The following is a 25280-nucleotide window of genomic DNA, read 5'->3' on the forward strand; positions in this document are numbered from 1 at the left end:
ACGACACCCCAACTGCGTTCGTAGACCTGATCGCTGTGCCTGTGCCGTTCGTTCTTGTAAGTTTGAAAATCTCACCCGTTCACTCCCTGCTGGCGATGTTGTGAGAACCAGTGCGGGGATACTCAAGAGATATGCGATATGTTTCCGAAATAAAAATCCGAGTGGCGTTTTCACACTGCAGCCTTAGCAGTAGTTGTATGTTAAACTACTTAAATGTTTATTGAATTTTATTTATTTATTGTAAAATGACTATATATGTATGTTACTTCATATACAGTGTTTGGGAGAGAAAAACATTTGAATATAATATCCGTTTTTAGATGTAAGAAAATGAATATTGCTTACATGCCTAACTCCAAAGGGATATTGTCTGCCTCCTCTCCCCCTAGGAGCAATCAAGACAAGGGGTGAGAAAATCGCTTTACTACATTAGCGTTTTCATTAGTTCTTTATTACTTTCTTCGCAATAACGGCGAGCCGCTGAGGGTACAAGGCGCGCAGGCAGCAGAGGAGCTGTCCTTTCAGCACCCGCCACCTCGAACTGTACACTGCATTTCATCTCCCGGGAACCCCTGCAGCCCCTCAGCATCACCAGGCCATCATCTGAAATCGGTTAGACGTGTTTACAAGGGAACAAACCGGTCCACGGACCCTCAAATGCAAGCTGACATCTGGACACTTGATTGACGGACTGTGCAGACTGTTACTACTGTTTGATATGCCTCAAATGTTTGGCTGTTTGTTTTTAAAAAGTTTATTAGTACCCGGGAGGCTCTGGAAACCAGTATGGATAATGAATGGATGAATGTAATGAAATTAAAACATACAAATTAAAACTGGACATGCAAAAATTAATGCCTATTCGCTGTTATAGATGATTATGTAAAAATGAAATTTCTACCCTGCTATCAGTTGTACGAAAGACTGCAATTATAAGTTTAGCTCAGCAGACTTATCTCTGAAGACACGTTAAACCAAAGTAACAAAGGCCATTAAACAGTTAGTAATTTAGCCTAATATTAACGCGCTAGCCAGTGGTTGAAGATTCATTTTGTGGATGGATTACCAATCGGGCCTACAGGTGACAGGCCCAGGGGCCCCAGAGGTCAGGGGCCTCCGTATGAAGTGACTGTCCGACAGTCGTAGAGCTGAGTTAAGAGACACAAAAGGACCAGAAAGAGATTCAGTATGACCATGAGTTGCAAAATGACCACAACGAGATGCAAAACGACCACAAAGATACACAAAATGACCACAAAGGGATGCAAAAGAGACACATAATGACCACAGAGGGACCTAAATTACCAGGAAGCGATAGAAAAGGACTACAAAGAGGCAGGGATAGATCACAAGGGGAGACAAAGTGACCACAGAGACACAAAACGACCACAAAGTCATGCAAAAGAGAGACAAAATGAGCAAAAAGAGACCGAAAATTGCTACAAATGATATGTTCGCGTCGTTTTTAGTCCTTCTGAGTCTGATCCAGTCCGGGGTTCCTGTATAGGAGGGGTAGGGGGTCTTTTACGTGTCCCCAGGGCATTTTCTCATGATCTTGTCGATCTGTCTTGTGTCACTCGGGGAAATGGCGGAGTTATACGACTTCAGCGGGGCAGCTCAAAGACAAACGCTTTAATATTCGCAATCTGATTAGTTTTAATTAAGGACAAAGGCCACGGCCTCACCCGGCGAACACCAAGTTGTTTCTTTTTTTTTTTTTTTTTTTTTTAATAGAACAACGCGTCACCATCTTTTAACGAAGAGCGTCATGACAGACCCGCGGCGCCTCTGAGCCGTTTTACATTCACCGTGAAAAAAAAAAAAAAAAAACCAAACAAAAAACAAAAACACGGCCGCTGGTGCCAAGGTGAGAGGAGATGGGATTTTCATCCCGGAGCCTCTCTTGTCAGTCAGCGCCTCGCAGCCAATGGTAAGTTCGCCTCGGTCGGACCGACTCGCCGCTTGCTCCTCCGGTCCCTCCTCGTGCTGTCCTCGCCGTGCACGCGCGTGGTACCCACGGTCGTGAGGAGGAGGAGGATGTTGCGCGTGAAGGGGAAATGGCTGCCGAAAACAAGCCGGAAGGTAAGAGAAATATAATGGGATTAATTTTACTAGTATGACCGCCGTGTGATTTTTCTAGAAGGGCTTTAACTCCGTGCGGAGATGACACACGCGTGCGGGCCGGCGGAGAAATTTTCGGGGGGGAAACGGCTCCGCTATTTTCCGCCGAACAGGCAGCTGAAACGTGGAGACATCACCTAGCCAGCTAATATTAGCTTGCTTTCTAGCCAGCTACTATTCCCACCGTAGCCCCACATTTAAAGCACGGCACGGGGACAAACAGTCAGCGTGCTGAGAGTGCCGCGTTCGCCGTTTATTTCGCGCAGGGTCGTGGTCAGATCACGAGCAATTCAAGTTGTTAACAACAGGGCTAAGTTAATGACAACATGTCATTGGCATCGAGTAACTTCTTCCCTTATCACCCAGCTTTAAAAGCGGCTTGGTTGTGTTAGTTTATCTGTCAAAGACGGCTCGCTTCTGCGACCGCTGTTTCGCGGCTTGTTTTGATGGCATTGTGATAATCCTATAGACGTGTCTGTTTTAAAATGTACAAGTGTAGTTTTATTTGGTTTTTTTTTTTTTGGTTTTCCGTCTTGGAGAGGGTCGTTCAGTTCCCCCTTGAAGCGCGAGAATTTTCCTTTGGCATCCAGCGAATAGTGTTTACGAGACAGAAGTGATGTATTTTTTTTTTTTTTTTTTTTTTAATGGGAGCGTATCATCTTCTCCAAATGCCAATTAATACTACTTGGCCTGTATTTTGTTTGAGACAAGGGCATCAAAACGTTGTAATGCCCGCTCCGCTTGCAAAAGCCCTATCGCACTTGAAATGAAAATGCCATCACACAAGAGGAAACGGGGAGGATGGAGAGTAGGGTTTTTCAGCAGCCTGCCCATTTACACTACTTTACTCAAAGGACAAAATGATGACTTTTTTTTTTTTCCCCCCATCCCTCAGCTTATTTCTTACGGCTCACTAACTCAAAATGAAATGCATTAGACTTACTTATTTCCTTTTTAGTGGGGTATTTTACTGCCAAGCATATGCATAAGAGATCTGTTCTCGTCCAGATAGGCCCATGGAATTTTTGGGTGAGTAATTAAACAACGTCTATATGAAAATAAAGGTAAGATGAGACACATCAGCTCTAAAGGGACTAGTTTTTCTACACTAATGGTCGTTTTCTATTGTTAAGAGTATTTGAACCAGACTGGATTGAGTTATGTATTTACAATTTTCAGACTATTAAAAACATGAAGCCACTTAAACATTTATCTTATAGAATTTCATGGAAAATACTTGAGCTTGTTAACCTTATGTGCACGTTTAAACACATTTACCTGTTATGTTTCTGTTATTTTTTTTTCAATTAAGTCATATTTTTAAATCATTAATTTTAACTTTTTTATTAGCAGGAATTTATATAATGAGGGGACATTAATAAAGCATACTTTTTTTTCTGAACTTGTGGTAAATTTAGTGTTTATTGATTTATATTGACCCTTAGGGTGAAGCAAAAGAGTCATCCTAGACTATGAAATTGGCTGCATAATTTGAGAAAGAGGGAAAAAAAAAGATTTTTTTTTTTCTTCATAAATCATCAGGTCCAGCTGTTTCTGAGCTGTTCATAGCGTTTTGTTGCAGGCTTCAAAATTCAACAGACCTCTGTCAGACTTTGGTGTCAGGAACCTCAAACGCGAATTCTTTTTAATGTAGAATTACTTTAATGTTTCAAATGAGTGTAAACAAATTACCCCTGTCCATATGAGAGGAATGTCAGTGTGCCAACCACTACACCCAGCCCCACCAGGGGGTGGTATTGAGCTACAGAAGCACACTTAGTATGTGAGGGACGAGTCTGTGGCTGTGACAAAAAATGAAGACATCTGGTTTTATGATAGTAATGACTTCAGCGTGGTGTATAGTCCTAATTCATTCATCGACGTAGCTGAACTTAACAAATAGACTCCAGTTGTTAATCCCGATTCCTCTCCTAACACAGGGAGCCCTCACTGAAAACCCTGACTTGAAAGTCCCATTGCTGAGCAGGTTAAGTTATTTTCAGTGTTCCTGTGAGGCCGGTCAGTGGAAAAAGGAGGAGGATGAGGAGGAGGAGGAGGGGGACCATAGAGAGAGAGAGAGAGAGAGAGCTTCATACCTTCATGTAAATGCAATGTGGTCTCTTGCAAACCTAGCCCTTAAAGCTTTTACATAGAACTCTCATGCTGAATCTTTACTCCTGCATCCAGATTTTCTTAGCTGTGGCTCTTGATTTATGTACAACATGCTTTTTCAATGTGCATCACTATTACAGTTTTTTTACGTGACATGCTCCTGGATGTCAGGCGGCCACTGAGAGAGCTGAACAGTGTTTCTTAACCTTTTGTCCTTGTGGTATGCGGGCAATGCTGATCTCTTGGTTGTTTGGCAGGTCTTATGATGGCCCACAACAACTGGGGGTTACGTCTTGTGTTAAAACCCAGGGGCCATGACCTAGTCTCACTCAGTGGTGTAATGTTTACATCCTGGGGTTTTTCTCTCCAGCCTAACTGATTGTCAGGGCCCTTGGGGATGTTTTTTTTTCTTCACACTCATAAAAAGCACTGTGGGTCCGTTACTTTAAGTACAAGGTCTGGAGGGCACTAAAAAGACCGGCTTGATATGTCTTAGACTGAGACTGCTCTGGATAGAACTACAGCCAACTGTCTTTAATCTACCAGAGCAGAGACTCGTACAAATAATGCTGTGCAAGAGCAAAATGTGAGAAATGAAACAAGCACTTTTGTAAACATGAGCTACAGCACTAACACTTTTCTGATGTTGGGACTTAAAATAAAAGAAAACACTTAAAAGTAAATCTTCATGTATTTACCCTGTGAAGTTGAATCTTGATACTGTCAGTTTTTTTTGTAGACTTAGTAGAGCTGTGTAGCATTTTTAGATTTATTTAAAATCATAGAAATGTAAGGCCAATGACAAAGGGATAGTTTACTGAGACATAAAACTCACACAGGTGTGTTACATAAATTACATAAATCTAAGCATAATGCAGTTCGAAAATTGATGACAACAGAAACAATCAGCAAAGGTTGCTTTCTAAAATGTAATGAATGAGAACCATAGTCTCAGCTGTGCAGGGAGGAATATTTCTCTTTTATTTTCAAGCTGGTGCAGTTTAAAAAGTTTCATGATGTTATCATTTCACTCAAAGTTCAGGGTGAAGTGGCAGCAAAACATCAAGTAAGCACGCAGTCAGCCATTAACTTACAAAAGTGCTTGTGCAGCAATGGTATAAATGTTTCTCCGCTGTTTTGTAAAGAAGGATGAATTTAACCTCCTCGCGATGCCGGACGACCTGTTCTCCCAGTTTTCTGTGGAATCAGGCGCTGCACCCCCCCCCTCCCTCCAGCCTTTTAATTGAATCAGTGAGGTGTGGATGGATGGGACCCAGTTCCGATCTGTGGTTCCTGAGACGTATCATTCCTAATGCCTGCCTGTAATAGACCTTTACTGACTGTTTTGCACCGCCTCCACTGATTGATTGTATCGATTCATCCAGTTTACCAGTGATGCAATAGGGAGTATTATTGACCTGTATCAAACTGTGGCAGAGCTACAGTGACCCTTATTACTGGTCGTTTTTCTTGTAGGTCTTAAACTACTCAGACAATAGAGATGCTTCACTGTTTTAAATTAAACAATAGACAAATTCACTGTGTTATTATCATCATTACTATTAATATTGTTATCATTATTAGCATCATATTTTGCCAAACAGCTCTTGTGTGTTTTAAATGTATTTCAATATACTGTCTAGCTTCTTTTGATACTGCTTGCATGGGGAGTTTGCTTAGTTATCACAGGCTGGGAGAATGCTTCTTTTCCTCGATTTTCTCTACTTTTCTCTTTGCCTCCTGAAGGACTGAAGAAAGTTCGTAATCCGGATCGAATGTACAGATCAGCAGTGTGTTATGCTGGCCATGGTCCACCTAAGAGTATCAGTGATGACACAGAGATGAACAGTAAGAGTCAGTTATTAATACTGCATTGCTGCTCCGAGAGGCCACTAGCTGGCCAATCTATTATTCATTCATTGATTCATTTATTTACTTCTTGATTTCATCCGTACCCATGCCCCCCTCCTTCTTTTATGCTCCTCCAACACAACACCTCCTCCGGCTGCTCTGTTGATTGAAGTGTCTGCTTTACGGGATCACGCTGTCAATAGCTGAAGTGCTGTCGTTAACTAAGAGTGATTGTTTCAGGTTAAGGCCAGGGGATCAGGACCTGAGCCGACCCTCAGAGAGAAAGCTTACACTTTGAGCCATCAATTATGGCCCTGTACTTGCCTTTGCCTGCTTCGCTTCAACCTGCATCTGATGGGTGAAAAAAAAAAATCAACCAAAGTTAACAATATGACTTTAAAGGAAAAAATTTGTATCCTATGATATTTTTTCCTTCAAATGGATTAACCTTTGCCTTTACCTCCCTCTCATTACATTTGTGCTCTATGAAAACTGTGGACTAGGGACAAAGAACAAAGACAACACAACATCATAGCTGAGGTTTTTATGACTTGTAAAAACCAGCTTCTGTGGGAATTGCTTCAGTGCACTTACAAGTCTGTGAACAAGTGCTATTTTCTGTAATGACCAAAACAAATCAGTCAGAAATATAGGCCAGAGTCTTGATTTTATTTCTGGGTGAGTTTCCCTTCATTCTTCTTTAGAGAATGTGTCTGAATTTTAGCCTCTGTCTTTAGCCATTGAAGAAACTGTCCTCTGTAAAGCAGCTTGTTTCTCAGCAGAAAGAAGCCTGTTCATTGTTAATGAATGCACCAGTCTCCTCACTGCTAGAAGACTCTGTTGATCTAGACTAGAGACTGGGTAATTAAGTGTGCTCATGTATTGTCATTTCTAAATAGAGAGTCTGAAATCACCCACAACCCCTTGTTAGACTCCTCACTCGATATCTGTCACTGGGAGAGCTCTGCTGCACCAAATCTTTTTGGTATTTTTAACAGAGAACATTTTGAGAGATTTAATGGCAGGGGACTGCTTGTGCAGATCTATGAAACAGGGATGTAGACTGTAACGGGGACATTGTTGATAGACTTTTGCGTTACCCCCTCATGTGTGACAGCTGCGACTGACAATACGTTTTGTCAGTCTTGCTATTTTCCCTCATGTTATTGCGTGGTATTACAGTATCCTCTACCCATGTCAGACACCCTGTTTAATGCATCCAGCCTGGAGGGTTTTTTTGCCTCGCCAGGACACTCTAGCAGAATACAGCAGCTCAGACAGGCAGGTAAACCACTGATCTGAGTAATCGTCTGAGTAATTGTGGGAGTAGTTATGATACAGAAAGAGGGGCTTTGTTTGTGTGCATGTGTAACCAAGAGGGAGAAAGTGAAAGAGAATCAGTGCAAGAGAGAGGTAGAGAGAGAGAGAGAGAGAGACCTCACCTCTGCTCTCCTTGAGATGGGATTTTTATGGATGGGTGAGCTTAGTGAGGGCTGAGAACACATAAAGAGTCATTTTCAGTTTGTTGCAGGCAGTTAACCGTGTGTGCATGTTTGTTGAACTTCCAGTAATAGGCCTAGGCTTTTTTTTTCAGCTGTTTGACTTTTTGACAGTCTTCCCTTATTTTTCTATATTACGCTATACTATTACAACCACAGAGAGCCATAGTGTGTCCAGCGTATAGCCATTGAGGGAATGTAAACAATGTAATTGTAAACAGTGAAAGTTGCCACACTCCGCGCGTTGCAGCTTGTTTAGTCATAGCACAGTTGCATAAGCAATGATGTCCACAGGGATTTAGTGTAATTCAAATCTCTCACTGGCATTCAGACTTTCTGTCTTTCCAACTGGGAGGAAAAAAACACCTTTTGTGTCTTTTACAACAGCTGTTGTATGTGTTGCAGGTCAAACACTCATCCTAGATGCTATCGCAACAAGCCATGTAATGTTCTCGTTGTTGTAGTTTTGTTGTAACATAGTGATGCCACGGTGGAGTTCAATAAGTCTTTTTTTTTTTTGGCTTGTGGGCAGTTAATAATTTCACTGTATGTGAGAGTGTTATCGAACAGGCTACAGGCAAAATGATAAAGATAACTGGTTTCCAAGTCCTATACTAACACATAGCTATTTTAAGTCTACATACTCCTCTCCATGTCCCCGTTAAGACCCATCAGGCTGTGGGGAGAGCAGCCCCTGGACTACAGGCCAGTCACTGTTGTTACTGCCAGGGAAATTTGACACTGCTTAAATCGTCTTGTGTAGTAGTTAAGATCAGCTCAGGATCTCCCACAAGTAGTAGGCTATAGACTTTGGTCTAAATGAGTGCTCTGTTCATTAGTGGCCAATCACCACCGGTCTTCCGTGCAGATACAGTATAAAATCAATGATATGGATATTCAGAACCTGTGCATATTAGGGCTGTCACTTCTTACAAAAATCAAGTTCAAACGAATTTGAATTCAAACGCTCAGCCCCTTGATGTCAACTTGGTGTTGCTCCGCTCGTGTGTGGTGCCCCCGCTGCCTCACTTGGGTGGCAAGCTAGCTGGTGAGTCCGTAGATTTGTTGTTGTTGTAGTGTAGGACAGGGTCTGTACAAAGTCGATAAACAGCCTTATCTTTGTTAGTTGCTGTGCCATCTATAGTGTTGAACACAAAATACTTACACATAATGCTTCTCAGATGCTTTGGTGTTGTGATTGTCCGCTCACGAGGGCTTTGCTCATTAAGGTCCTCCATTTTTGTAGCAAACAACATAGCATTACTAGCTTAGTTTACAGTAGGGCATGGCCTAGGTCAAACTGATAGTGAAGCTTTAGAGCACTCTCTGCTGGATCACAGGGCAAACTACCTCAAACAGTCTGAATATTTGAATTTTGAATAAAAAGTGACAGCCCTAGTGCATATCAACTAGTATTTTGCAAAGTTTTTTGATGTTTCAAGTATCTTGAAAGTAGGTATTTCGGACTATCATGTAAAACAGAAATGTGACACAATGGAACAACTGTCACAGAGCGAAGGGGAAAAAGTTTTTTTTCCCCCATATGTTTAAAAGTATATTAAATTAGTTACATATTAATGGTTAATATTTTTTAATGATTAATGTTTGCTTTAAAAATGTTAAATGAGCCTGGAAGTCGTGACATTTGGCCAGAAATGATTAGTGACATTAGCAAGAATTTTAGGTCTTAGCTGAATCACTGGAAAGTGTCAGAATCTGAAGGGTACTGGGGCAATATCCCGTCACTGTAAATGCCATTGCAGTAGCCTCCTGCAGGTTAAAGCCCCTCTTTACCTTTCCTCATCCTCCTCTCATGCCTCACAACCACATTCATCGCTTTTAACTGTCAGCATGTCATCAGTTGACCACTGGGCCTTGGCTGTCTCACTTAATTTCTGCTTCACATCTTGACCACAGTCTTTTTTTGTCTAGATTTTTTTCATCTGCCAACCACTTGTGACCATGTTAACCTGCTGTGTGAGCTTTAGGTCTAGTCTGTCATTGGACTGGTTTGACATCTTGCCTCCTACAGCTCTGGTCATTGTACTTTCTGCATAACACATCCCACACACTCCAATTATAGATAGTTTATATCTAGATACTTGTCATATCTCTCATCATGTCTATGCCTTTCATTGACTATATTTTTCACATACATCACTGTGGATGCTGTAGAAACTGCATGTAAGTAGGCTCAATGTTTCCCCTACAATTGTACAGGCCTGGCAGGCCACCAGGCCAACAAGGACCCCTGCCAGGGCAATTTTTGTTTCAGTCAAGCTTCTTGTCTGGGAAACTCTTGACATGATGCGAATACCATCGTCATCAGAGTCCCTTTTAATTACTGTGGCGCGAGAGCCTTAGTGTATGGGATGCAGGTTAGGTGTATGGGAGCATTTAGCCACCCAAAAAAAAAAAAAAAGCTCTAACGTGGGTGACGGACAACAAAAAAAAAAAAAAAAAAAATTTGAATGCAAATATAAGGTGCAGACCACCTGCTGCGCCATCTGACCGAAGCCAACCGTGCCAATATGCCATCCCGTGCACCTTTTCCGTTTAGCGTTTTTTCTGTGCGTGCCACCAGGCCTGAAAAAAATTCCAGGGGAAACACTGAGGCTGTGTAATATTTTCTGTGCATGCTGTAAATTAATGGCGTTTGTGTCTTGTATTTTCTTCCTTCCTTTCTATTGTAATAGGCCTACGCTTTTGTGTTTTTTTTCAGTACCCTTGCACGTTTTTTGTAGACACAGAAAGATGTTGGCTTTTCTTTTTTATATTTCTTTCAAATCCCCTGTTAGTGATGCAAGTGCAATGATTCAGATAATAAGTGATGTTGTTTCTATCCCTCTCACCGTGACTCTGTAATTGTGCGAGTGTTATCTTGTCTATATAATACAAGGATTAAGTGATCAAAATATCTGTTGCTTCTTCAAAAGTAAGCTTTTGGAACAAACATCATTGCTGGTTGCTGGGGGTGTAACAGCTTCACCAGGTGAAACAATGCTGCTTATTTTTTCTTTAAAAAGACTGTGTTCCTTTTAGTTAAAATATAGACACCGTATTAGATGCAAAACAAGCAATTCTTGCAGGATGTTAAAATGAGGGACTTGTGACCATTATTAGGCTAAAACTTTGGTGTGAGACTCTGCATTAAAGCCAGAGCTCCTTTGCAAAGGTTGAGAGGTTTTTTTGTTATTTAGTGACTTATTAACTTGTTGCTTGGCTACAGTTTATGTTCAGCAGATCAACGAGTGTGTGTTTTGTTTGTGGTAGCATGACATTTCTCGCCCCAGGTGATGAAATACTGTATGTCTGAGCTAAGCACATTTGGCTAGCTAATTTTGGAGCTAAACTAAGCTAAAGGACAATTTTGGTCCGGCCCAGTGGACGGCTGTCATCGACCCTAATGATAACAGACATTGCCATAGGCCTAATTCAGTTCCACAGCACTTCTTATTGAACAGAGATGAGAGCCAAATGTTTATCCACAGGACTGTTAGTTCTGTTGTGATTCACCTCCCACGTGTTTCAGGTATAGCTACAAAAGAACAGACACTTTTACAATGCTCTTCACATCCATAAGCCGTATTAGCCACTGAACTGTTGTGGAAAATGTTTGTATTCAAACTGTAACTTTGGATATGCACCACCAGCAGCGATTTGTTGTATGATCTATAGCCAAAACATTAGCTTGCAATTTCTCCACAATGTGGGCACAGATTAAAAAGAAAAACTGTCACTCCCAGTGCGCTCTGAGACAGAGACGGAAGAGAAAGGGTTTTGCGTTCAGGGCTCAGATATTGATTAAAGATTTGTTTTTGTCAGCCTTTCCAGTCTCATGACCCTCACTCTTGTCTCTAGGGTGGGGCTGGAGCAAGCTAGCATGACAAATTCAGCCCAAGTGTTTGCTTAGCAGCCAGGATCAGTGATAATCCAAACATCAGCACACAGAAATATATATCTTTATACCCATTCGACAAAGGGGGATGTGAATTGTGAAGGGGAGCTCAGAGGCTGCCACCCTTCAGAACACAAATATCAACATGAAGGCTGCAGACCTGTAGCCTCTGCGCTGAAAAGAGCTCCTCTCCCTGTTAGCCTTTTGTATGTGAGCTTGCTCATCAAGACCTAGAATGTAATTGGCTCCAGTGTGCCAGCTCAGTTCAGCTCGTCCTCTCATGTAACAAGCTCGGGTATGAGCTTGTCTTGCACTTTAGTGTTTTACAACCAAATAGTAGTTTTCTGTGTATCCCTTTCTTGGCTAACGTACAAGCAGTCATTAAGCCTCGTTTTTAGACTCCAAAATAATTATTAAACCTTACAGAGGAGCCCACAGGTTTGTTGAGGCTTTGATCAGTTTCTGGTTAAGAAAAAAAAGCTAAATTTACATTTTCAAAGCCAAATTTTGTGGGTAATTTGTTGTTTATTCACTGGTCAACTCAGATTATTTCATTACGAAGAGCTTGTCTATATTCTATAAACGTACTCTGAACCTGGCATCCAAGCTTTGTGGGGTCTTTTCAGCTAATGCACAAACTACAGTGTATGTGGATTTCCATGCCACAGTGGACAAATCTTTAATTATTAAGCAATACTTTGTTGGGATGCTGACAGTTCTGCCTTAACATCTGTAGAATTGCCTGCTGGAAGGAACTGAAGACCTACAGCAGCTGAAATATTATTAGTGTGGATAAACAGCAGCTGAAAGACCAAAACAGGTTAGAGTTATGAGAGTGTAAGGCTGTAGAAAAGAAACCTCAGCACTCAACTGTTATGGTGAGTTTGCTTTTGTGTCTTGAGACTTACAAGAAACATTTTTATGTAAACAAGACCCCTCTCAAGTTAGACAAGGGCTCCCAGATTAGCGAAGTCAACAATGAGCATCTGAAAAAGAAGTGCCACATCTAAAACAAATGGTTTATTTGACAGCACAAGCTCAGTGCACTATTTGAAACACAACTGTATTTAGTCTGTTCTTCAAAAAAATACAGTAATCTGTATCTGAGATAGATAAAACCTTGAACACAGTGGGCCTCTGTATTATCTGATTTTAATCATTAGAGGCCCTTAAAAGGGCCTCTAATGCGTATGGCCCATGTGTGTAATGGTTAACAGACTGAGCAGCTTTTTTCTCAAAATAGTTTAGTGTTAATTTAGCAGCAAAAATTAACATCAACGCCACCTGCTTTTAAAAAATAATCATTATGTCACAGCAAAAATGTATCAAGTAAATTTCACATTAAACGCTTTGTCCATTACACTGGTGATGCTGCAAACACCAGGACAGCGTTTCAGAATAGTTGGCTTAATTTGGATGCCGTGAAATTACATAGCATAGATATACTTTTAAAAGCAGATATCTTAATGTGTATTTTATTGCTTAAATCAGGAGACTTATACTCTCGTCATATTACATATTTGGTTGCAAACCCTTTGCAGTCAGTGACTGTACGGAATCCATGATCCTTAGACATCAACAAACACTTGGCATGTTCTCTATTGATGCTCTGCCAGGCCTGTGCTGCAGCCATATTAATCCCTTGCTTGTTTAGGGGGGTTTTGCCATCAGTCTGGTCTTCAGCAGTGAAGGAGATGCGTAGTTTGATTGAGGTCAGGTGACTTACTTGGCCAGTCAAGAACATTTCATAGTTGGGGCTTAAAAACTCTGCATGGTTGCTGTGTCAGTATGTTTAGAGTCATTGACCAGCAGTATTGCCCTAAAAATGGTGGACTACAATTACAAATGGCGATGCATTTTATGGTGTTAACTCAAAATATGAACCATCCAACACTGAAAGTCAGCACTTTTAGCCCACTTTAAGACTTGAGGCAAAGGCGTGTTCGTGTTATGAAAACAAGTAAACTATTGGCCCGTTGATTTGGCCTGCTTATCAACACGGTCAGCACTTGGAGCAGTAGCACACAGTGCATGGGGGCTACTAAGGTACTTAAAAACTCTGCGTCCCGATTGCTGCAATCAGCATCAAAAGCCGTACTCCTCCTCGGAGTAGTAACTCAGTCAAATCTGACATGATACACATATGTTTAGATTTAATGCAACCTGCACTTTCAGAGGATATCGGTATCGATCGCGACTAAACATCCGTGAATTTACTTAAAATCTTAGGAAAAAAGACACTCCCAATAAGTCCAGAGCTTGCCTGATAATTATAATGTTTTTAAGTTTTCTACAGTCTGTTCATCCATGATTGCATTGCAAACAGGAACTGCTAATAGCTGGTTCGGCATACTTTTAATGGTGTTAATTTGCCAAAATGGGAACAAATAAAGATTATCCCCTCAATCTAAGTGGGAGTTCTGCTGATGGTTGTCAGACTTTGAAAACTACTGTGTTGGAGCAACTCAGAGCTTTGAATGCGGGAGGCTCATGAAATTAATTGGCTTGCTAACATTAGCTTATCAGCTAATAAAATGGGGAAGAAGGCCTTTTATAAAAGTTCTACTGTGCAAAATACAAGTGAAGAAAAAAGAAATATAGTGTAGGCTACAACATAAAAGTGTATTTGTTTTTTAAAAATACAAGTTTACAACACAACTTTACCCAGAATGTGTCCAGCAGAAATTAGTCTTCTATGTCACAACTGTCTGCTGTAAAAATAATGTCAAAATATATATCGGGGTCTTATGAAATGTCCTCATAACAGAGTTAGGCCTTCTCACATCATTCAGTATGTTTACATGCACATTAGTAATCTGATCATCCCCGAATAATCAGATTTCAGAAGCGTCCATGTAAGGTTAAAAGATTGAGAGAAATCCAGTTAAGACGTTGTTAGTCCTGCAGGGTTTACATAGGTTGCTCTGTTGCTTGAGGGGTTGTTAGCTGACAAATACATGTACAAGACTGGCATTTCAAAGCAAAATGCAGTTATGTGGCAGTTTCGTCACCTTTCATGTGCACAGCATATTTAACTGAGATGCATTTTGCATAGTTCAGGGGTCCGTGGCAGAGGGTTGTAGAGCCGACTATACTTTGCAGAAATACATGTTGTGCAGTGACCAGTGTAATTATAAGGTTGTGAAATGATTAAAACCAAGTGAGAGAGATCATTTCATTGCATTTGTCAAGATCCTCTATGATGAATGCTCTCATCCCAAGTATTTTAGCCTGCTGGCAGATAGAGCAGACATATCCTCCAACGGTAGATTTCTATCCCAACTCTCTTGGTGAGAAAATCCTCAGCAAATTTGAGACATAATCCCATCCAGCTCTGTCTGGTGTTGATGGTGTCATAGGAGGCTGTGCCAGAGGGCATCATTGAATCTTGAATAATCTGTGCAGAGACAGACTTGCCATATGTATCTGCTGCTACTGCTGCCTGTCAGTTGCAAAAAGCGAATCTTCAGAGCACATGTTGTAGGATGGGAGATGGCCAAAACTTTGCACTTCACCACGCTGTAGCTGAGTGTGGATTGAGTGTGATTTTCTACTTGTGAGAGGGCTTCAATTTCGAAGGCTTTTGTTCTTCTCGACCCTTTTAGTGAACGATAAAAAAATATGTGGCTCTGCATTAAAGCAAGACTACGGTTTCTTGCTTATTTTAAGTTTCTGTTGCATAATAAAAAGTCTACATGTAAAAACAGCCTAATTTTTTCTTTGGTACCTGTCTGATCATTCAGATGCAGCGTGTTTTCCAGTTCTGACAGTGAAACCGCTCTGGTGGTACCAAGTAGCAGATGCTGTACGTGATTCTTAATTGGGCATAGCGAATGATTACAGATACCTGTGCAGCTGATATAAAACAGAGTGTAGTTGCAGAATTATAGGTACAGATGGAAATGGCAAATTCTACAGATCTACTCCTGCGTTCCTCTGGGAGTGATGATGTACCACCCCACACGTTATACTCAGAGGCTCCAAGCCAGCTCCATCTCTGTGGACCAGCTGTGTTCACTGAGGTTTCTGGGCAGCAGCACTCTGTTCTTGCTGTGATGTACAGCAAGCTACATACACTCCTCTTATAGCCACATAATTAAGTGCAGTGCTGGATTGTTTGTGTTGGCTTTAAAGTTGTATTTTGCTTTGGTTTAACTTTTTCTCTTTTCTACAGTCAACCAGTGACATCCGCTACCCCAGGGAACCATAATCAGCACTCATATTCCGTCTTTTTTTCTGTCTCTCCCTTTACTTGCCCATTTCTCCCCTAGTATCATAACTTACACAAATGTGAAAGGACGTTGCTTGGTCTATGATATTTGGTTTTTAGTCTTAATTTATTTTCAAGCTAAATTGTTTTCCACATAAATGCAGTATTTTGTATCACCTTCCATGAATTTACTTACATTAAATCCACACACATTAAAACTGAATAAGAGATTCATTTGCATGTACTGGAACCTTACCTGGAATAACTAACTCTACATTCAAGATTTGCAGTGCTTGATTTCCAGCTTGTAAATGCATTAGAAGTGTGGTTTATACAAAAGATTAGAAGCTCACAGTCTGTGCAAATAGGGGAAATAACCTAAACTTTTCTGGCAGCTACAGAGAAAAGAGAGTCTCATATTGTTGGTGTGCTGTTTCTAGGTGATACACATGCTAAAATATTTCCTGACATAAGTCTGTTCACACCTTGTATTACCCCATACATCTTTTTCACATTGAATTTTTATAGGTTGATACACCTGAGATTGGTTTGTTTTTGACTAGCACTATAGAACTGTCTCCAACCTCCATCTTAAAAAGGTACCTCTGTCATTTCACAATGATTGACAATCACAGATTTCCTGCATTGAAACTCATTGTTAATGATAAGATCCTCATTTTGTAAATTGCTAAAATTATTTCCACATAAGCCTATATCTCATATTCTGAAAAAATACTCTGCAACCATAATAGGATTCTTCATGATATTAGAAATTCAACACGTTTTTGTCTCCCTAAACAAATATAGTTTGTTCAGACTTAAGCCATCTATTTGAGCAGGAAGAAAGCAATGCCATGAAATGCACATTTGAATGCATCCATGCATGAGGGCATCTTTAAACCTTGCTGTTTTATAATACTCGTGAACTGATTGTGAAATGTAAATTATGGATTGGACGACATACATTTTGATGTAAGCACTGGGCCTGGTAATTGTAATTATTTCCCTTAATAATATACCACATTCTGGCGTGTAGCACACAGATTCTCATACTAAATCCCCATACACTATAAAATCACTCAAGGGTGTTTATTGTGTCTAAATAATGAATAGACACAGCCTTTACAAGTTGACAGTGAAAAATTTCTGGCGAACAGTAAAATAATTTAGCCGAGCGCAAAATAAAATGAATGCAATACTCAATTCCTAAATTAATTTCCTAAATCAGTTGGAGATAGTTATTTTACAGTCAGCATTTTACTACAGAGAGACTGATAGACTGATAAAGAGGGAGACGAGCAAGTCAATAAGGTCTGAAGCCTGTGCTTAATATTCTGTTTTGTCTCAATCTTGTTGTAGATGAACATGGACATTTGAAAATATACCTGCCCAAGAAGCTGCTTGAATGTCTACCAAAATGCACCTCGCTGCCAAAGGAGAGACACCGGTGGAACACTAATGAGGTAAGGCCACTGCTGCTCCTTATTGTACCACTTTCCTCTCAGTCCATCTCTTTACAAAATTGCCTGTCCAAAAGACACGCTGTTCACCGAGGGCCTTTTCAGACAGATTTGCAAGTCATGTGAACTGTCTTCAAAGCGACGTAACACCTTTCTATGAAGTTCCCCAATCCACCAAAATATTCCCATAGGGAAAAAAAAAAAGAAAAAACTTTCTCTTAACTGCTCGCATAGGCCACGTGTTTAAATTTGTCACATGATATCAGTGAACCTGTTAGCAGGTGACATACTGAATTTATTTGAATATATTACATTAAGTTGATTCTATGGTGTTTCCCCTTCAGATTAAAGCCATTAGACAATTCAACATGATTGTTTTAACTGTATGAAACGTTTTACCGGATTAATTACTTTTTACATTTATATTTCTCAGTATATTTTATGTTTATTATATAGTACATTTACAGTGCAACTTAAGAAACATTTCTGAGTACATCAACTTTGCAATAATTTAAGTGAAATGATTTTATTGACCCAAAGCTTCCTCTGATGTTTTTTATTTTTCTTTAGTTGCATCACAAAATCTCTAACATAGGAAAATTCCTGCCATCTGTGCTCTGCATGGATAGCCTGATCTTTAATTGTGACACAGTATGTTCTGTGGCTGAATATAAGAACAAACCACAAAATAGAAAAAACATTCTCTCCCTCTATCCTCCTGTTTAAACTGAGACAGTTGTAAAATGTCGTTCATCTTGTACTTTATGTTTACTATGGATTTGCTAGTGCTCATTCTGCAATTAAACCCTGTCTGGCATGAATCAAAAGTTCATGTCAATTGCACGTTGAGTTTTATTCACAAGACTTCACCCCTGCTGTATTTAGCAAGCATCACAAGGGCCTCTTGATGAAAATGTAAACAGTGTTTGACATTGGTGCTGTGAAAGCTCAAGGTGTCTCTCATTTCATATTTGCATCACATTATGGGAGATAACGCACCACTTTACATTTTCTGTCTTGAAACTCAAACCCAAAAAACATTGCCTTTGTTCGAAGATTTCACAAATGCGCTTAGCGGTAGTTTTCTAAAGCAAAAATATTTAAATTATTTTTTAGCACTTAATTATTTACATAAAGGATCATTTGTATTGTTTGATGTTTATGGTGTTTATAAAGGAATGTACCTTTTTGGAGTCTCCTGACAAAGTGACCTGCCGCATTAGTTACTGCTGTCTAAATGTTAATCTATTACAGGGACGTGGCAGACACATGTGGTAGATCGGTTGGGCTGCTATTTTGTCAAATTTTCTAAATGAAAAACAAAGAGGGATTTTTTTTTCACAAAAAAAATCGTTTTCATCGTGCTACATATTAATGAAAAAATAAATATGTAAAAATTTTGAAAGAATTTACCAAAGCTGCCTTTTTAAACAATCTTGATGATACAGTATACACATAGTAATTGATTTGCTTTTGGATTTTACTTAATTGCAAACACATTATACTGTATTTCCCTGACAGCGATTTATGTTATTTCATTTGCCTCAGAACTCATTTGCCAACCTGCCCCTTTTCTCAGGGGACAGGTTGATAAATGTATCTCTTTCATTTCGAGTACTGATAGATGAAAAAAACTGGTTCTTTCTTTCAGAGAATAACTGGTAGTAATTAGACCTAAATACACTCCATGACAAATCTTAAAACCAATATGCAAAAATCAACCATCCATGCTTTTGATTAACAAATTGTGACCATATAAATATAGTCATCTGCAGTGATGAAAGTTAATTGACTGAAAAACAGCCAGATGATAAGGCACCAGTTAGGCTTGTTTCTAAGTAACAGGATATTCAAAAAGACAATCTGTCATAGACTTAGAGTTAAATATTATTTTACACCCATTCTGTGTAGTCGATATATTTTAGAAAATAGATGAAGGGATCGATTTATCTTTGGTAAAAACATCGATTTGTAGAAGTAGACAAAATGACAATGGTGATTGGTAAAGCAGGAACTACTCATAGCTTCTTATACTGTATATCACTTGCAGTTTCCGTTCAAGTTTCCATCGGTCAATTTGCTTTGCTCACTAGCCCTGTCCTTGTTATGAAAAAATGTATAACACTTGGGTGTTTCTAATTGGCTGATGTTGTAACTTGTTTGCCCTGTCTGACCTGCATTGTGCTGCTAGCACTCTAAATTAATCAACATGGCTGTGGAATTGATTTCAAAATGTAAGTATAAGCATTTGCTGGGGATAAATGCTGTCGGCTACAGTTGTTAGCATGTCTTGCCATTTCTTACCAAATTAAATCAAAACAGACACATTTCAAGAAAAACGCCACGCTGCTGTGTTGCTGGGCAGCAGATTCTTCCGTGGATGTTTGGTGGGCTGATGGGATATTGGAAAAAAAGGAGGAAAAAAGACGTTTCCAGTGGTCTTGTGGTATGAATGCCAATAGTGTTTTTCCAGGGTTGAAGAGAGCAAGGCAACCTTTCCTAAAATCAAGGACGTTTCTTTTTTCTGCAGACCATGCAAATCCGATTGTTTGTGCCTCATTGGTGGCAGACAGGCAGGAAGGGAGGTATCAGAGAGGCTCTTGTCGGTGCAATAGTGGGACTCTTAGTGAAAGTGACACCTCATCAATTCTGTGCATATTTCTGGCACTAGCTCAGCATGCTTAATGCACTAATTTCCTACCTTTTAAATTTAAGGAATCTTAGTAGTATGTTAGGTTAGAGCTGCTAATGTTAATTTGATCAAAAGGGGAATTAATTCCATGATATATACAGTACCATAGTTATTTTTCTTCCACAGATTACAGCTTTACTACTTTATGTTTGAAAACTATTGTTGTTATGCAACATAACAGGTACTGTCTAGCGGACATATTGGAGTTCCACAAGTTCATTTAACTGTGTGAAATATTGAGAGCTGCAATGATTAATCGATTAATGTATCAGTCCATCGACAGATAATCGATCAGCAAACTATTTTGATCATCAGTTAATTGTGTAAGTCATTTTTCAAGCAAAAATGCCTCTGATTTTCCTTGTCTTACATTATAATAAATTGTATATCTTTGGTTCCTGTTGGTCAGACATTTAGTGATGTCACCTTAGGCTCTATGAAATGGCAGAGGGCATTTTTCACTATTTTTCTAATGTTTTATAGACCAAACCGTTAATTGAGAAATATATTAGTAGATTAACTGATAATAACGGCTGTCAGTAGTTGCAGTCTTAGAAATATTTTTATACTGTATAATGTAATGCAGTATATGAAGTAATTCCATATGATGTCTGCTTGTTTGCCCAGGAACTGGTCACTTTATGATTGACTTATCATATTATTGACTATTATTGACAGACATTGTTATTTGCAGAATTGCTAACATCAGGTGGCTTTTACTGAGTAATTGTTTTCCATTACATGTAAGTATTAAAGGTGATTTTATAGTAAAGTTATCTACTGGTCTAGGGGCTATGGCTTGCTAATGAAATACAAATACTAATTGATAATGTTAACTCAGGTGATTCCTCTCCAGCTACAATGTGCACTGTTTTTGCAGTTTTCTTTTGGCTTTAAAATAAGTCAGTTAACATTCACAGCTATCTCTCGTCATTGCTGCAAGGTTAATATGTACTGTATCTATTTATGAACATTCATATATGCAGTGGACCTCTTTATATTCTATACACTCATTGTATTCCTGACATAACTGCAAAGCTACTTGAAAGCTGCACATACTGTATGCAGGAATATTCATAAAGTGTCTATTATTCCTCTCCCCTCCTGCCCACTTTTTGCAATTGTACTTTACTTCTGTTGTTCAAATCTGAGTTAATTCTGTTTCAGTTTCATTCATGAAGAGGTAAACACTTCATTTTATTTTTGGTGATCGAGGATACAACTTGCTCCTTGGAAACTTTAATCTGGAAGGAGGGTGAGTGGGGGCTGCGGTGTTGCTGGTGAGGTGAAGTGAAGCTAATGCAGAACTATTCATTTCTATCTCATTCTCATGATTCCCCTGTGTAGTTTCATGGGAAGGTGTGCAGGAATACATTTCAAGCATTTACTGGAAAATTAGATAAACCAATCGAATCAAAATTCAGGGGAGAGGATGGGAGTTTAGAAGGTTGAATGGTGCTTTCTTCATTGGATCATGAGCAGCGTGCAAGGTACAGATATGCTATCAGCCTTCAAATTATCAATGGGAGAGAAGTACCTGGCAGTGCTTGAGAATTTACTTAGCAACTGTAGCAGAGAAAAAACAAGGTATTATTGAAAGAAATACAAAAAGGAAGTTATGATTGGAATATCCTCTTTATGATTGAAATGATCAGTGACATTTCTGTGATTTCTCATCTGTTAAAATGAGCTGATACTCCACTTTATAGTGAGTAAGTTTGCACAGGAAAATAGAAATGCTTCCAGGTAGTACATATTTACCTTGACTGTGTAACTGCTCCCTCAGCCATTGATGTCCCCACGTCTCTCAGGTGAGACGCATCCTCACAGAATTCCTCTCAGGTCTGCAGCAAGCCGCTATTGTCTGCTTGGTGCTCTTTTACGATGACCTCTATTTTGCTAGACATTTCGGTTAAGATTAAAATCTTTTTAAAGAAGGACATCTCACACAGGAGGGGCTTTAGGCTTATATCCCTTTCAAGATCAAACAGAGTCAGCCTAATGTGTGGTTACGCTGGCATGAAGGTTGCAGGAGTTGAGATGTGCTAGAGAATTGGAATTTTACCAGTGCTGTATTCAAGATGGACTTATTGGTCTTTGGATCACTTTACAGCTCTGATTCAGGCTGTGTATCATTGTAAGATTCAAAGCAAGTCTATCATCCGTTGAGAAACTACCAGCTAAAGAAAGGAGCTGATATTATTTAGGCCAGACTTTTCTGCTATTCAGTTTGAGTTTGCCCCTTAACTATGTATTTCTATAGCAGCTCTTGGGGGAATCTATTTTGAATGACAGCTTTTATGACTTGCCACTGGAGTCTTGCGAACAAGACGGAGCAATATTTTCTCTGCCACGAGATGTTGGATTAGACCCATAAGTGTTATTGTAGACATAGACCTTGCTGACTTTTAACAAGTGGCTCAAATGTGTTTCATTATAAAGCACTGACAAACAGAGAAAATTAGCCAATTTTGGAAAAGTGACTGTATTCATAGTCACTCAGTCTTAAAAAGCAGAGGCAAAGGAGTACAGCATGAAGCCTGGTTGAGGGAGGACGCTGGGCCTAAGCTGGTGTGACACCCACAGCCTTTAATGAACGGCACAACGCTCTGAGTACTGTGAGCTCCAACTCAGCTCATAGGGCGCTGCTTCTGAACTGGTGCTGAACCAAAACAGACAAGAGAGCATCAGCTCAGGCCTCCACCAGCCTGCTACACATTTAATGCCCCTGTCGTCAGGAATAATCCTCTCTGCCTCACGCCACCGCCAACAGCAGCACAGCATGGTGCCTACATCCAATATGCCGCCGCCCAGGACGGAGCAGGAGCACCAATAGAAACGCATAGCGGACTCACTGGGCAGCGGGGGTAACAGGCAGGGAAGAAGTGATCAAAAATCGCAACAAATTAAATTAACGGTGTGATGGGATAAACCTTAGAGACTGTCGGTTACGGTGTAAGATAGGTGCTATAAAGACAAGCCCGACTGGATGCAGTGCAGTGTAATCCTTCACTCCTTAGCGCTCCCTAAAACATAATTTGTGTTAACCTGCTCCATGCCACTGTGGCACCTTGAATCCTACTGCTACGATTTTACATAACAAAACAATACTTTGAATACGATAACAGAGCGGAAGATGAATACTTTTTAATTAATTCATCTGTTTTTTGAAAACATTAATTTCTCTTTTACTGTTTTTTTTTTTTTTTACTAAAATTTTTTAATTTAAAATATGAAAGGATAACAATGGCTCTGCAGCTCACATGTGTGTAATAGAGGTCTTTTACAATGAAAGGGTCATTCTTGACTGCTAATAAACAGTCCCTAATTTCTGTTCACTGTGGTATCTCTATGCTAAGATCCTGCATTTCTCAGTCCAGCAGTATTCTGTTAAACTAAATTAAATTTATTGAAATTAGTTCGGGGAGTGTGTCAGGTTTTAGACCAAAAAAAAAAGCTTCACTATTGACTTTATTAACTGTGATATGTGTAGGCTGGTCAGCTGAACATGTTCCAATTTTTGTGCATGTTTATTGTTCAAACCTATCGTGCTATCACCAGCAAATGGTAAAAAAAAAACAAAAACAAATTCACATGACTTAGCATTTAAAAAAAAAAAAATGTATATAAATCTTTTGAGCCATGTTCTCTTCTGACTGTGTCTCCCCCAACTGTGACTTGCAACAAGGTTTCCCCCAAGAAAGTGGTTAGCAGAGGTGGTAAGTGCTGCCCTGTGTCTAATCACACCCATTAATGATATGAGTCCAGCCGGTCAATACAAACTTTAAATAGTGAAGTGCTGTTCTGTTTACTGCAAAGCAAGCATACGATGCCGGGCTAAATTAGACAACTCATCTTGCTATTAATCCAGTTACTAGATGACAGTTTAAACAATTGGCAACTTATTAAATAAATTGCCTTTGCTGCTCAGTTTCCCTTATTAGGCCTAATATTGTATTACATAAAAACACAATAATTTCTTTCAGGCGAGGCGCGGCGCCTCCACTACAAAACACTGCAGGGAACCTGGTGCAGCCTCCTTCATTTGGTGTGTATGTTATTACATAGACACACCTCAGGTTGTAGTGAGCATGCCTGCATGTATTCATAGCACTGTATTCAATACCAGCTCAGCCTTTTCACAAACAACACAAATTAGAGTTTGTGGGGAGTGCACTGCAGGCCTAAGACTTTGGTTTGAAACTCCTGGTGCTAAAGCTGAAGTATCCCCTTGGAATATCCTGACCTCATTAAAACACCAGCTGGATAAAAGCTTTCTCCTATGGATTAGTACGACTTGTATTAGAGAGATCTGACTACCCCGGTCAAATTACCAGGTACTATAAATTTGACTCTTTATTGCCAGTCCTGATGCATTTTTGTCATTACACTGCCAACCCTGGAATGTCAGTGTTGTTTTTATGGACGTCAGTGCTCAGAGAATTCACCTAATCGAACACAAGGTCATGCTTGATTAAATGTTTATCTTCATTTGAGCTCCTTGCCATGCATGGTTTTCTCTGTGGAGAGTAATTAAAATGACTCCCACCAACTGCAAATGTTTACAGAAATGTTCATTAGCTTCTCTGGAGCTGTCATTGGAAATTAAAGGTCATGTTCATCCATCTATCTGTTTGTTTGTTTATCTGTTGTTGTTTTTATTTTTTATTTTCTGGGATAGATTCACACAATGTTTTTTCAGTAACAGGTACTGAGAACTTGCCACTGACTAGAGTAGGTACAGTGCATCCTGAGGGGATCTCTTTCAACCAAGGTTCGGGTTTTATTTACCGTATATCAACTCTTCATTGAACCACTCAGTTGAGGTTTAGATGGCAAAGTGCCTGCACAATTTATTCTAGCTGCTCAGAGAGCACAGTTATTCAGCCACAGTCTTGCAGTATGACAACTTTTCACTATTTCTTTTCAAAGTGTTTTTAATAGGAACAACCAGGCTAGTTTATGCCTATGTAGAGTCTGTGTGGAATGATCATATGCTTTCATCTAATGTAGTTTCCACTCAATTACGGTTTACTAAATATATTTCATGGTGCTTTTTTTCATCACTTTTTGGCTCTTGAAAGTAGAAAACAGGAAGATAAGGAATTGGTAGAGTTTCTTTGGATGGCTGACTTCATAGTAACTTCCTGTGAGCTTGATAGCTTTAGTGATTGCTAGCGTTGTAGCTTACTGTGAAGTGTCAATTGTGAGGCTACGGTGTAGTGAGGCAGTTGTAATAGGAACCCACCAGTCAGGTCATTGAGGGAGTCCTGCATGCTATAGGGACTCTTTGCTTTTTCCTCTGGATGCGCACATCAAGGCAGGGGTCCTCAGTATCCTCTGAGGGCAGGGGTATCCACTCAAAATTGCATGACCTCTATTGTAGCAGATACAGGTCACCCCACCTCCTGTGGGAAGCCTCTAAATTGAACCCAGC

At 39.8% G+C, this 25280-nt stretch overlaps 1 protein-coding gene across 1 annotated transcript in view; it reads left to right on the forward strand.

Annotated features, from left to right (window-relative positions):
• Positions 1-2039: 2039 nt before the first annotated feature.
• camta1a (calmodulin binding transcription activator 1a) overlaps positions 2040-25280 on the forward strand; it is a 279419-nt gene continuing 256178 nt past the window's right edge. Inside the window, exons 1-2 of the mRNA XM_040152963.1 lie at positions 2040-2082; positions 17051-17154. Of these exons, the coding sequence (XP_040008897.1) occupies positions 2058-2082; positions 17051-17154 (129 nt within the window). The 5' untranslated portion in view covers positions 2040-2057. The remainder of the gene's footprint in view (positions 2083-17050; positions 17155-25280) is intronic.

This window comes from Xiphias gladius, chromosome 18 (assembly GCF_016859285.1).
Source record: "Xiphias gladius isolate SHS-SW01 ecotype Sanya breed wild chromosome 18, ASM1685928v1, whole genome shotgun sequence".
Taxonomy (NCBI): domain Eukaryota; kingdom Metazoa; phylum Chordata; class Actinopteri; order Istiophoriformes; family Xiphiidae; genus Xiphias; species Xiphias gladius.